Here is a 13505-nt window from a genome sequence, read left to right as displayed (position 1 = left end):
CCGTCTATCACCAACATAGGTGGTGATAGACAGATGGTTTATCCAATCAGCTAACCAGTATTTTCACCCCGTCCCAAAAGTTCTCCAACGGAAAGTTCCCAGATGGATATGCCGAGCAAATGCCTAGTGTCAGGTCAGGTGTCTGGAGTCAGGTTAGGTAACTCCAGCCCATTTCAGAAAGAGCAGTAACTTAACCTCAGAGTCAGTTACTATGGTAACTGAGTCTGTGAACCTAACCTGGTCAGAAGCAGGTTTTCTTCAATAAGAACTTTCTGCAGTAGTGCATGTGCTGAACTCTTGAGTAAACATACTGAGTTGATTGAACCAACTCAAATCAGCTGTTCTGGAACCGAAAACTCAGTTTCCCATCTCAGGGGAAATCAACTCAGAGTTCAGGGTTGGACTCAGAGTTTGTTAAACCTCCTTCCTGAAACAGGCCACAGATCAGCATCTCCAGATGAACATGCTGAGAAAACCTTATTTTAACCTCTTAAATTGCAGATTACTGGACTGCATATTTATTCTTTCTTTGGATCTTGGATTATGAGATTTTAATGTTCAATCTCCAAATTGATCTTGTGAATAGATTTCCCTAAACTAAACAGTTTGTATTTACCCTACAGGACAAATTGACACCGAGATGTTTAAAGTTTATTTTGAAAGCCTTCTTTTTTATACACATCTACATATTTACAAAAACTTTAATTCAACAAGCATCCAACAGAATCTTAACTTCGAAGGGGGATTTCTGAACCAAACTCGCACACCCACAACAAAACTTGCGTCACGCTTTCACATTATGCAAAAACCTAACACGCACACAAATATACCTACACACACACTACCATGCACAAAATGCACCCTAAATTGCAACCACACGCGGCCCAAGACGTCTTTATAACAGAAGTGTTAACAGCACAGAGCATACAAGGCATATCACACTAATGTGCAACATTATTAACACACACACACACATCCACATGGGACAAACACCCACACACACACAAATTCACTCCACCACAGTTAAAAAAAAGAAAGAAAAGAAAAAGACACTGTGGATCCTTCTGGAATGACACCTACTCCTTCACCATCTGTGTAGTAGAGCGGAGGAGGATTTCACTCTAAAAAGAGGTTTAGCGATATATGGTAACGCAACGGGGGTGTTAAGAACAGGATGCTCTCAGTACATTTTTGTCTTTGCCTTTTGTCAAATTTCATAACACGTAAAATTGCTACACTTTAAGATGGGATTTCTTGAAGTTCATTTACTTCAAACATACATTTGTGGTTAGTATTATTGTTATTATGTGGCATTGCAGTAGTTGTTTCCCTCCACTCGCGCCTACACAGAGGAATATGGAGTATGGTGATCATTTGTGTTTAGTGCATTGGGAAGATCCACTGACAGGCATGGGGGGGTGGGGGGTGGGGGGGGTAAGGGATAGATCAATCGGAATTATATTTGTCTCCGTCATCATCCTCATTGTCGTCTTCACCGCGGGATTCCAGCTCGTGCAGCACTTCCCTCTGGTAGCGGCCCCAGCTCCTCTGGCTGTACGAGTGCTCCTCCTCCCAGTAACCTGCAGACAGAGGAGACAGAGGCCAGCCAATGAAGCAACAGGACACGGACACACGCACGCACTTTGCCCTCAATGGAAAGCATCATGAGATCAAGTAAAGATGGATAGGAGATTTGGGCTGGATGATTAATCGAAAAATAATCGTAACCGAAATTCAGACCCTATAACCGACGTAATTTTACCAAGTCGGTTATTTCGGTCTTTTAATCCTATTAATATTTCCGCGGCCGCCCACTGTGTGTTAATGTACTTTCCCCTTAAAACATATTACGTGTGTGTAGTCCCGTGACTCCGCCCCGTCCAGTCTGCGACCATAGGTGCTTTCCGATCGGATAGTACTTGTACTTTTTAGAGGAAAAGTACACTTCTAAGCAGTTCTAAGAACTACTCCCCCAAAATCTTTTTTCCCCGTTTGCATTCCCACTGGCCAAGTGGCCACAGGGACTGGTAGGAGGGGTAAGGGAGCGACGCAAGCATGGCAACGGTCTTTATAGCATCGTCACTAGAACTTAGCGTCACATACAACAACAACAAATGATGCTAATACTTGTGCACTTTCCCTATATTAAATGCACGTCCATTCTCGTAGTAATTCACGTAATGTTTTGTTCAACACAGACGGGGCTTTATTATACTCAGAACAGACCCCGCCTCTGCCTGCTGTGGACGTCTGTGTGTGTGTGTGTGTGTGTGTGTGTGTGTGTGTGTGTGTGTGTGTGTGTGTGTGTGTGTGTGTGTGTGTGTGTGTGTGTGTGTGTGTCGGTCGGTCGGCGAGCCGCAGGACACACTTGTGGAGTTTAACTCCGAAAAAGACCGTTAACCACAGGTTCCCGTTGATCTTATGATGGACATTTATTATTTATTTTCTACATTTTTAGGAAACTTTTTTTTTTTTTTTACATTAAAACTTAAATTACTTTTTTATTAGAAGTTTTTATTTCATTGTAAAATCTGCTGTTTTAGATTTCAGTTCAGTTGTTTGAAATATTTAATAAATAAGCATTAATTGCTATCCGTGTGTTGGTTCCTTATTTTAGAATCACAAAGATAGGATTATGCACTCTTTCATTAGAAAAAATAACCGTGAACATATTTACAGTATAAGATTTTTTTTTTTTTTTAAATAATCGTTCAAAAATCGTAATCGAGGTAACTTGTTCGATTAATCGTGATTATGATTTTAGCCAAAACCGTCCAGCCCTAGATAGTAGGTGTCCTAAAAAGTTCAGGGACAAACTAGGAGACTAGGAAAAACCTAAAAAAGGACTGGACAAACCACACAAAGATGGTTTCTACCAGCTGGGACCGATTCCTAGTCTTTGACGGTCAGGTAGACTCCATAAACCTCACAGGTGAGTTACACTTAGGGCTGGGCTATCGCCCATCACTATCGTGATATGAGACTAGATATTACCATATCCAAAATATAAGACTATATGACATAAGTGGTGTCTTTTCCTGGTTTTAAAGGCTGCATTACAGTAAAGTGATGTCATTTTCTGAACTTGGCAGACTGTTCTCGCGGTTCTATTATTGGCCTTTACCATCTTAGTCATATCCACATTACTGATGATTATTACAAATATAATGTGTGAATATTTTGTGAAAGCACCAATTGTCAACCCTACAATATCTTTTTATTGCAACAATATTGTGATATTGTTTTTTTCCCCCATATCGCCAGGTGCTACACCAGGTGGCTAATAGTGTCACTCTAGCGACAGATAACCCCACAAATCCCGCGTCAACGCCAACTGCTGCGTGTTCTTCCATCAAAAACAAATGTGGGCAGCAGCCGGCAGCTTGCAGCGTTTATGTAGGGACACTGGCGTGTATGGGCAACATGGAGCGTATAGCCTACAGAGGGGATGTTTGAAAAATTACTGGAGCTTAAGACTTCAGATTGGACTCTTTGCACAGGATTTGACATAAGCAACGGCCCGATTGCCTGGGGCCACTAAAAAGTATGTCGGACATGTTTGGCCAGCTGCTGGCCTGTTTGGACCAGTGACCGTGTTTCCGCCAATCACAGTCACGAGTCAGTTTGGAGGATTTGGTTTCAAATCCGACCATCGGTTCCAAATTTAACATGCGCAAGTTTTGGTGTCCGTAGCAGCCAGGCGCTTGTTGTGTTGCAGCCATGGAGCACAGTAAGCGGCGCTCTAGTCTGGCTTTGTTTTACGCCCGGTAAAACTGCAAACCACCGCCTATTGTGAAAATAGGCATGTGACCCGTTTCAACTCCACCCCTCAAAGAATCGCAATCAAGAATCGATAACGATGCCCAACCCCATTTGTAAATCTATGCGCTACAGCAAACTCGGTCACAAACTGGATCATTCATAAATTCCGGGGCGCTGTTTGAATCTACCATTCAGGTTATTCAGAGCGGCAGAGCGCTAAGCGGAGCGTGTGTGTGAGCAGCTGAGATGGCAGGAACCATCCAAGCAACAACTGTGATGGCTGAATTAAATCTCTAACATTGCCATCCTCACTATCACCAAGAGGGGCTACATTTTGTATGATAGACAGACAGACAGAGACAGACCAAAAGGAACATTTAGACTCCCTGTAGAGCGTAGTAGTTAACATGCATGCGCGGCGAACTGCAAAGTTTTCTTCCCAAGTGCCGCCTTCCATCACTGCCAGAAATGACACAATCATTTCCCAATTAATACTTAAGATAGCTGGGAAATATTCAGTTACTACACCGTGTGCCCTAGAAGGCTGTTAGAATACAACACTGATTTTAGAACTAAAACACACAGTATATACACCAGAACCCTATTACAAAGGGTATCCTTGCTCTCCCTTTTTAACCAAACTACACAATACCAACTCATGACCATCATGGCCATTGGGAGTTCACAAAGTGTTTGAAGGCAGCAGCGTCATGGCCTTGACACAGTGTAAATATTCTGGCCTTTCACCTAAATTAAAGCAATCATTACTGTATAATAACTAGGAATTATTAGGGCGTTTTTTCCATTACATGGTACCTGCTCGACACGACTCTACTCGCCTTTTTTGGTTTTCCATTCTGATAATAAGTCCCTGGTACCTGCCAATAGGTACTTTATTTAGTACCACCTCCGTCGAGGTTCCCAGAGAGCTGAGGCGATACCAGCTACTAAATCTGCAATGGGAAAAGGAGGACGGGGAACCGCGGCTGAGCCGAACAGAGCTGGTACTAGCAGTGGGTAAGTAGTAGCAGAGGAAAAGCCCAAAGTCCACTCCAACAGAAAACACTGTTCACAAACTGCTCCAAACAGCTCTTTAAGATCCTATTACAGAAAAAATAAGAAATGGAGAGCTCATTCAAGACATGAACAAACACCGTTTTCTCCATACACTTTTTTTTTGTTGAAAATGGAAACGAGGGCTTTGGTAAGATTGGGTGGACAAAGAGCCCACGTACAAACCTACACAGACTTGATGAATACGTACCACCGTAGCGCTCCTCTCGGTCGCTGTCTGCATCGCTCCCCTCGTCCGGGTAGTCGTTCCTCCAGTTGCCTTCCTCGTTTTCATCGTCCTCGTCTTCATACACCTCCTCTTCATGAACCACGACGTCAGGCACCTGGGAAACACAACAACAGGCCGTTTATCTGAAAGCCTCCTTTCTCTTGATTCATCATAAAGAAATTGTAATAAAGAAAAAATAAGTGCCAGCTTCATGGTTTAAGCCATAAACTTGAATTAACACTTTTAGACAATCAAATCACTTTGTATGGAGTACTTTAAATATGTTAGATAACATGTTTTTGAAGTTCCTTGTTGTGGATGTTTTTGGGCAAAATAAAAAAACACTTGAATGCAAATTTCTTTAGACAATTTTTCCATGTGGTGGTCTCATCTGTATTTGTCCCATTTATTGCTATTATTGTTGTATTATTATTATTGTTGAATGTTATCCATTTCATTTCATTTATATTTTAATGATGATCTTGTTTTTACTGTACAGCACTTTGTAACTTGGTTTTGAAGACTGCTATAAAAATGAGTTATTATCTGTATGATCTGCCTCACTAGAACAGCAGCATGTGGCCGAACAAGTTTTGACTGACCTGGCCTCGAGCAGCGTTTGATCCCGGGCCACTGCTTTGAGTTAATTAAAGTGCCCATATTATATTATGATTAAAAATCACTTTCTCTGGGATTTGGGGTGTTATTTTGTGTCTCTGGTGCTTCCACACGCATGCAAACTTTTAAAAAAACCATCCATGCTGTTTAGAGTGAGATACGGTTTCTGAATGTGTCCTGCCTTCAGTCTCCAGGTGAGCTGTTCAAAATCGGCACGGCTTTCTACGTCACTAGCCAAGACGACGGGCCTAGGGGACTAACTGTTAGCATGCTAGCGCTAGCATGCTAGCTCGTTCTCAATGGCAAAACACTGCTACAACACACACAAATTCACCCTAACCTACAAAATATTGTATAGAACTACTTACATGTCCCTGTTGTGCAGGTATTCCACGCAAAGTTGGAAGTGTGCCCTCATTTAGAAGAATGCTGCCTTGTACAGGCCGAAGTTGGAGCTAGCTCATGTAATCCTTACCTAGCTACTGAGCATGTGCGACTGACAACAGAGATGTTACAGCAGTGAGAGGTCTCACTCTGTAGCTAAAACAGAGACCTGACGGCGTGTGAAAGGAGGAGCTGCAGCAATGTACAGTACAACAAAAATATGGTGTTTTTTGAAAATTATACCATGTAAATATATTCTGGTACAACCTCTAAATACAATTATGAACCTGAAAATGAGCAGAATATGGCCACTTTAAGAAAGGTAGAAGCTAGACAGCAGGGGCAGCATGTACAGCTTAGCCAAGACCAGCTGCATGTCAGCTGACGATTCATCCACATAACTATTCCACAGGCAGTTAGAACATTAAAGAAAGGTCTACTCTCTACTGCGCCCACGTCTTCATTCACTCACTCAGAGTTCAGCATTCATTCATCTGTCCGTCCATCCATCCACACACACCAGTTCTCCCTCATCGGTGTAGGCCCTGACAGACAGGATGTCCTGGATCCAGCCCGGTGCGACCATTTCCTGGTAGTAGAGATCGTAGACGTAGTCGTCGTCCTGCTCCCGGTGCTCCTCCCCCAGTCTCTCTCTGGTGATGCTCAGGCACTCCCGCAGCATCTTGGTGCTGTTACACAGGATCACTTCTGGGTCTGAGGACAGCGTCTTTACAACAACAAAAACACAGAGCGAGTGAACAAAGGCAGCCTTAGCAATGTCGACTATAGCCTTCAACTATAACCTCCAACACATTAACAAAGACAGTTAACACACTACACAATAAGGAGCACACAACTGAAAACAAATGCGTGTACCTTATGTCACAAGCACACAGATCTATTTGTTGTATTCAAACAATATTTCAGTGAAAGCTATAGTGTGTAGTTTCTGTCTCCCCCATGAGGAATTCTAAGTAATGACAACACTGTCGGCGCAGCCACATGATACAAGCCTTCAGTGATCGCGCACGCTCCCCCCCACCCCCCCCCCACAGCCAAGAAGGACACGGAGGATTCAAAAACATGGTGGACTCTTCAGAAGAGGTCATTATCTTCACTCGAGCTTCTGCGCGGTAATGTCGCCGGACGACACAATCTTCTGAACATAGTCATACTGAGAAATACGGAGAGTTGTGTGGAGCTGACATTCCTAATTAGCTTTGTATCAACTCATTTGGCAATGGCTTGAATGTAACAGACGTTTATTAATATCAAAATGTTACGCACTAAAGCTTTAACATGCCATCAAATATTTACTGTTATAACCCTTTGGTAACACTCAATGCATCTGCACAACAGTTGTGCGTGTGTGTGTGTGATGGGTTAGCCGCCAGCAACCTAAAAGGACAGTGTCATAAATGTGCAGTGTTGTGGACAGCTTGAAGAAAGCTGCTGGGAAGCAGCTCTGACCCCCGACCAAATGGGACAGTCACTCACTCAGCGATAGGACTGGGTATTGTCTCGAAATTAGGATTGCCGGGGTAACTGGTGTTGCTGGTATTACACGGTGTTCGAGCATACACCGATTACATTACTTGCCCACTGCCCCCTCCATTGTTTTTTCTTTTTTCAAATTTTCACATATCAGTGCCCACGTTCCTCAAATGAAGGCCCTTGAGGGTGTTATTAATACATCAGTACGTCAGGTGAAGACACTACAATGATAAAGTGTCTGCTCTGTACAGCAGTCGCAGCACAGAGGACAGAGTCAGGTTTCACTTCACGTGACGAGAGTCAGGAGAGTTGACCGACAAGAGGACGATGGCACAGGACTAGGTGTGGAAGCGAAAGTGACAAGCAAAGGCGCCCATTTGGCAATATTTGGGATTTAAACTCAATGTGAATAACCTGATAACGTTAAACTGGAAACTTTGAAGCTGGCTCCGCCGCGCCCATCTACGCACTAGCTTATAAGATATTGAGTATTATCGAGGAATATCTTTTAATAACCGGTAGGAAGATTTCCTGATACCAATACAGATTCACTGTACTATTCCAAAAACCACGTTGCTGCTGAGCACTGCCATCAATAACCCTTTTTTTTTTCCTTTACAAATTAGGTTAATTCGACATTTTATTTTGTCAGGATGGAAATGTTATTGTTAAAATTTTATTAATACAACTACTCGTCTCAATACTGCTCTTCTGTTGTTTTAATTTCTGTGAACGAAAAAGAAATTACTTAGCAGGTTCTACTGGTACAGAAGGAGGGGAGAAGGTTATTTCAGCCTTAGAGTCTGAACAAAGCTGCCAAATCTAAAGACACGTGACTGAGAAAGCAAAACGGTTAAGATACAGTAAGCTTTCGTTTCACTTTGTTCATAGCAATTGTATAACAGTGCAACAACTTCCTTATGGCTTGGGAAAACATACTGGCTACAGATGAAGATGGGACCGGGGGATAACTGTGGGTAAGTTGTCAAATTTCTGCATATTTATGTAAGGCTTGTTCACCAGGTTGATAAAGGTATAATACCGTCTCCCACACTGGTGGTACACAAGCATTATTGTCAATTACAAGTGCTCATATTATGCTTTTTGGCCATTTCCCTTTCCTTTATTGCATTATATACTTTTTTGTGCACGTTACAGCTTTACAAAAAAGGTAAAAAGCCCAAAGTCCACCCCAAAGTCACTTACCATCTCCAACAGAAAACACTGTTCACAAACTGCTCCAAACAGCTCTATTGTAGTCCAGCCTTTACTTCAGAGACAAACGTGGTCACTTTGGAACACACGTTATAATGCTCGCCTAGCTGCTAGCATGGCACGCCCTCATACTCTGCTTCTGACTGGCTAGTAGTCCTTACCTAGGTACTGTCAGGGCACGCCCTCATACTCTACTTCTGACTGGCTAGTAGTCCTTACCTAGGTACTGTCAGGACACGCCCTCATACTCTGCTTCTGACTGGCTAGTAGTCCTTACCTAGCTACTGAGCATGTGTGACTCCCAACAAAGATGGAACAGAAGTGCGATGCCTCACTCTGTAGCTAAAACAGAGAGCTCAACACACAGGGTGAAAAGAGGAGCTGCAGCAATGTGCAGTACAACAAAAATATGGTGTTTTTTGAAAATTAAACCATGTAAACCTACTCTGATATAACCTCTAAATACAATTATGAACCTGAAAATGAGCATAATATGAGCGTTTTAAAGAAAAAATTAACCACACTTCAGAGTGCTTTTTATTCTTTCTGCCATATTAATGTTTTACACCGTTGACTGTTATTTTTTAATTTTTTAAAAAGGAATGTATCCATGATGTGTTTGTGAAACAAGTGAAGCAGGCGATACACTATATCATTCTCAACTCACCTTGCTAGACTTGTCCTGGTCCTCTACATCCTCATGTAGGAGATCAACCACCTGGATTGCACCGAGACCCAAACATTTGTCCTGCTCTTTCCCAGTGTCCTCCACACCATCAGAAGCTTCCGTCTGGTTGGTGTGCTGCTCCGCTGGGCTGGACAGCCCTGTACGGTGGCTGGAGAGGATTCTGTAGCGTTCCTCCCTCCGGGTGCTCCACTTTGTGCTCCGGAGGTCCCCAATGATCCGTTGGGAACTGGCCGCAGAGGGGCGCAGTGCGTGGGCCATGCGAGGCCGAGCCAAAGCCTGTCGCACCTGTGTCTGAACAGGAGCATCCTGGTGATGAGATGACAAAAAGTGAATTTTATTTACAGGGCTCGAACACTGAAAGGCGAAGACATTTGGCTTTACTACCTAGCTAGAAGTTGAAGGAAATTAAGCAGGTACCAACATCTCACAACCCAAACACCGGTCAGCATGTGACCATTTCAGTAAAAGGCAGGAAGAAAAAGAGTCAACTTAACGTGTAATAACATTACACCGAAAAAGTATTAGCAGCTAAACTGACGTTATGATCAACATCAACAAAATGAGCTAACCATTGTACACACTAACGTTAATGCAATTTGGGGCTGATGTGACGTTACGGCTAATGTCGGCTAACAACGTTGCCTAAACGGAGCATTATGCTAACAACAACTAGCTAGCACAGAAGGCGCGTTTGTTTTCTAACCACTACCATCGTTTTAGGTAGTCAAATTCAGCTTGCCATCAGTCAGTCAAATTCACTAAATCGGTACGTTTGTACCGACACGCTAACTAACGTTTAAATGCCGTTTCCACCGCCAGCTGCGTAGTCGTTAGCCAGCACTGTGGCTGTAGTAGCGGGCCTCTCACCTGTGTCGCTACGGTCGCCACGAGTTTGAAGACAGAATTTTCCACCTCGGCTTCATTCGGCTCCGGTACCGTTTCGCCTGAGCCCTGGGACGTCTCCGGCCGGATACGTTTACACGCCAACAACAACGCATCTGCTGGGTCGGTCCCCCTTTTCCTCTTGACTCTCAGAATCGTCGTGTTCGGATCCATGTTGTTCCTCTGTCTGCTGAGTTTGTCTGGTTTGTCTGGCAGACTGGGAGGAGGGAAACGGGAAAGCTCCGCCTTTATTTCCGCCCGGAAGCTATAGGGGGAGGACCATGGACTATTTATAGGGGATCAATAATAATAAATAATAAATATGTCCGCAAATGAATTGCTCTTCCGCAAGAATAACTAAATCATTGATATTCTCGATTTTCTTAATGTTTTCGTTTGATGACTGTATAAAATAGGTTTCGTCAAAACATTATTCCGTGTAGTTAAATTACTTAAAATCTTCCCTTAATAAACTTATTCCGAGTCTGGAGTACTACTCTTGATAATATAGGTTAATTATAACCAATATTATTTTTTCATCACAAAACTAAAGTGTGACCGATAACAGTAGGCCTTAATGTATGCCTATATTAAATTAGGATATTCAAAAGTTGGATTATTAATAATAAATCAATTGATAATTCTACTTCATTGGTGTGTTTTAAATGAAGAATAAATGAATTAAATTTGGAAATAGAATTATAGAAAATCTTCCAAAAGGCTTTTAAAATTCTAGCCTTCCCAAGGCTTAAAACAGTTTTCTGGCACCTTCGATAAGCCCAATAAGTAGGATAAATTAATAGAATTGCTAGTTGCATACATCATTGTTTTCCATTAAAAATTAAACCTTGGACCTTGGATAGCCAGCAGATGGCGCTCATCTGCCACTGTTCCAGGTTATGATCACCAGCTTAAAACTTACAGTATCTCACAAAAGTGAGTACACCCCTCACATTTTAGTAAATATTTTATTATATCTTTTAATGGGACAACACTGAAGAAATTACACTTTGCTACAATGTAAAGTATGAAGTGTACAGCTTGTTTAACAGTGTAAATGTGCTGTCCCCTCAAAATAACTCAACACACAGCCATTAATGTCTAAACCGCTGGCAACAAAAGTCAGTACACCCCTATGTTAAATTCCCATAGAGGCAGGCAGATGTGTATTTTTAAAGGCCAGTTATTTCATGGATCCAGGATACTATGCATCCTGATAAAGTTCCCTTGGCCTTTGGAATTAAAATAGCCCCACATCATCACATACCCTTCACCATACCTAGAGACTGGCATGGGGTACTTTCCATAAAATCATCTCTCAATGCAAATTAAACCAGCTATTAGGCTAACTGAAGTAAAACCATGCCAATCTCTAGGTATGGTGAAGGGGATGTGATGATGTGGGGGTATTGCACAAAAGCAGAATGTTGAAGAAGTGCAAAGCAACAAAAACAAAATAGAGAAAACTGAGAACACAAATAGTTTTCACAGAACAAATGAACTAAGGCAGGATCTGTACAACGAAGCACTGGTCAAACAGACAACAGTTCAAACCAACGCTGCTGTCACTTCCACGTGTAAACCTGCAAACATGAATGGATTAGTGGGCCCTGGCCCTGGTCCAGGGTCCCAAGGGGTCAGGGGGTCCTAACAACTTAGTTGAACTTTGACACGTGAATTTGCACCATTTTGCTAACCTTTCAGGAAACAGAGAGCCAGAGAGAGTCTAAATGGAGGAAGCTTTTTACAGTTTTAGAGAAGCAGGCAGGACCGGCAGGAAAGCTGCAGCAGAAAAACATATATTAGCCATGCAAAAAAATCAATATCAGTTTAATTGTGTAAATGGTTCTTTTATTTTGAACCTTTATATATTTGATGACATCACCTAACCAGGAAATCCTGTTTGCCGGCCCCTTTTCTGCACTTGTGCCACACTGAAGTTCACGTGCCAGTAGCAGCCAAAATGTAGGTTTTTTTATTTTTTTATTTTAGAAGCATTTCTTTGAAAAAAAAATTAAAATTCAACTGTTATCTGGGGCAAGTAAACTTAAAATTTTCATCATTTAAACCAGTTAAAATGCAATATTCTTTCTGTAAAAGGCTAAAATTAATTTGTTGCCATATGGCAACATTATGCAAATATTGAAGTGAAATGGGTCCATTCAGCCTAATGGGCTCAGATTGAGTTACATTACTTGAGGCTACTCTGACACTATGTTTGCAATTATTTATAATATTTCAAAAGGAAAAAAATATTAAATGTATTTATATTATGTTATTCCAGTCCTTTTGTAATTAATATATTATCTGACTTATTAATTACACATTAATGTAAATGCATTTCTTGCATGTATATAACTATATTACAGTGTTATTATTAATAATCACCACAAACTACAATTAAAACTAAACTAATTTTACTGTAAACACATTGGGCTATGCATTTTAATAAATATAAGTTGAATTTGTTTGGTATTTTTTTCAATAAAAGCATGTTTTTAAAGAAATAATGGATTTTTTGGCACTTTCCACAAATGTGCGTTGTTGCCATATGGCAAGAAATTACCAACTACCCCCCCTTTAATATTTTTAAAATTTTTATTTTACATTTGCATTATTTAAGCAACCTGGAGTCATAAAAACACATCAAGATATTTTTACCATGTTTAAAAAATAATTCATGCAATAGAGGGTTTTAATGCTCTACAATGTGTCCATTATAAGGTCATTAATGGACTCTAATTGGACATTAATTCCTGAGAATAGACACTTTAACCCATATGCTCTCTTCAAAGCCACCAGACTCCTTTTCATATAAACTGTGATTTTACCTCACAGAACACAGGACTTGCTGTCCCGCTGCCTCGATTGGTTTGTTGGTTTGTGTTCCTGTGTGACATTGGTGAATCCGAGCTAACCGTATGCGATGTGTGACTTTGGTGTTTTAAAGAAAACACCAAAGTCACACATCTCATACGTACCGTAAGCACCTGATGCAATCCCCACTTCAGAATCCCAAACTATCACTTTTAAAAGCAAATTGTTCTCCTGTTGTCCTCGGGTCAAATTTGACCTATTTTCAAAAAGTTTCTATAGGCCTATCAGAAATTTGGGTTTCTTTCTATGGAGGAAATATTTATTCATAATTCAAATTGAAAGTCCAAAGAGAAAACGAAGCAA

The 13505-nt window shown here is 41.4% G+C and overlaps 1 protein-coding gene across 1 annotated transcript; it reads right to left on the bottom strand.

Annotated features, from left to right (window-relative positions):
• Positions 1–629: 629 nt before the first annotated feature.
• On the bottom strand, positions 630–10574 carry slc7a6os (solute carrier family 7 member 6 opposite strand). The gene is made up of 5 exons (XM_031290667.2): positions 10311–10574; positions 9423–9749; positions 6567–6773; positions 5027–5159; positions 630–1580 (listed from the first exon to the last, which is right to left on the bottom strand). Exons 1-5 carry the CDS (start codon positions 10497–10499, stop codon positions 1447–1449), a joined length of 990 nt encoding a protein of 329 aa, XP_031146527.1. The 5' UTR covers positions 10500–10574; the 3' UTR covers positions 630–1446.
• Positions 10575–13505: the final 2931 nt, after the last annotated feature.

The sequence above is a fragment of the Sander lucioperca genome, chromosome 3 (genome assembly GCF_008315115.2).
Source record: "Sander lucioperca isolate FBNREF2018 chromosome 3, SLUC_FBN_1.2, whole genome shotgun sequence".
In the NCBI taxonomy this organism is placed as follows: domain Eukaryota; kingdom Metazoa; phylum Chordata; class Actinopteri; order Perciformes; family Percidae; genus Sander; species Sander lucioperca.
The sequence above is the reverse complement of the archived record's forward strand: the minus strand, read 5'-3'. Positions and strand labels throughout refer to the sequence as shown.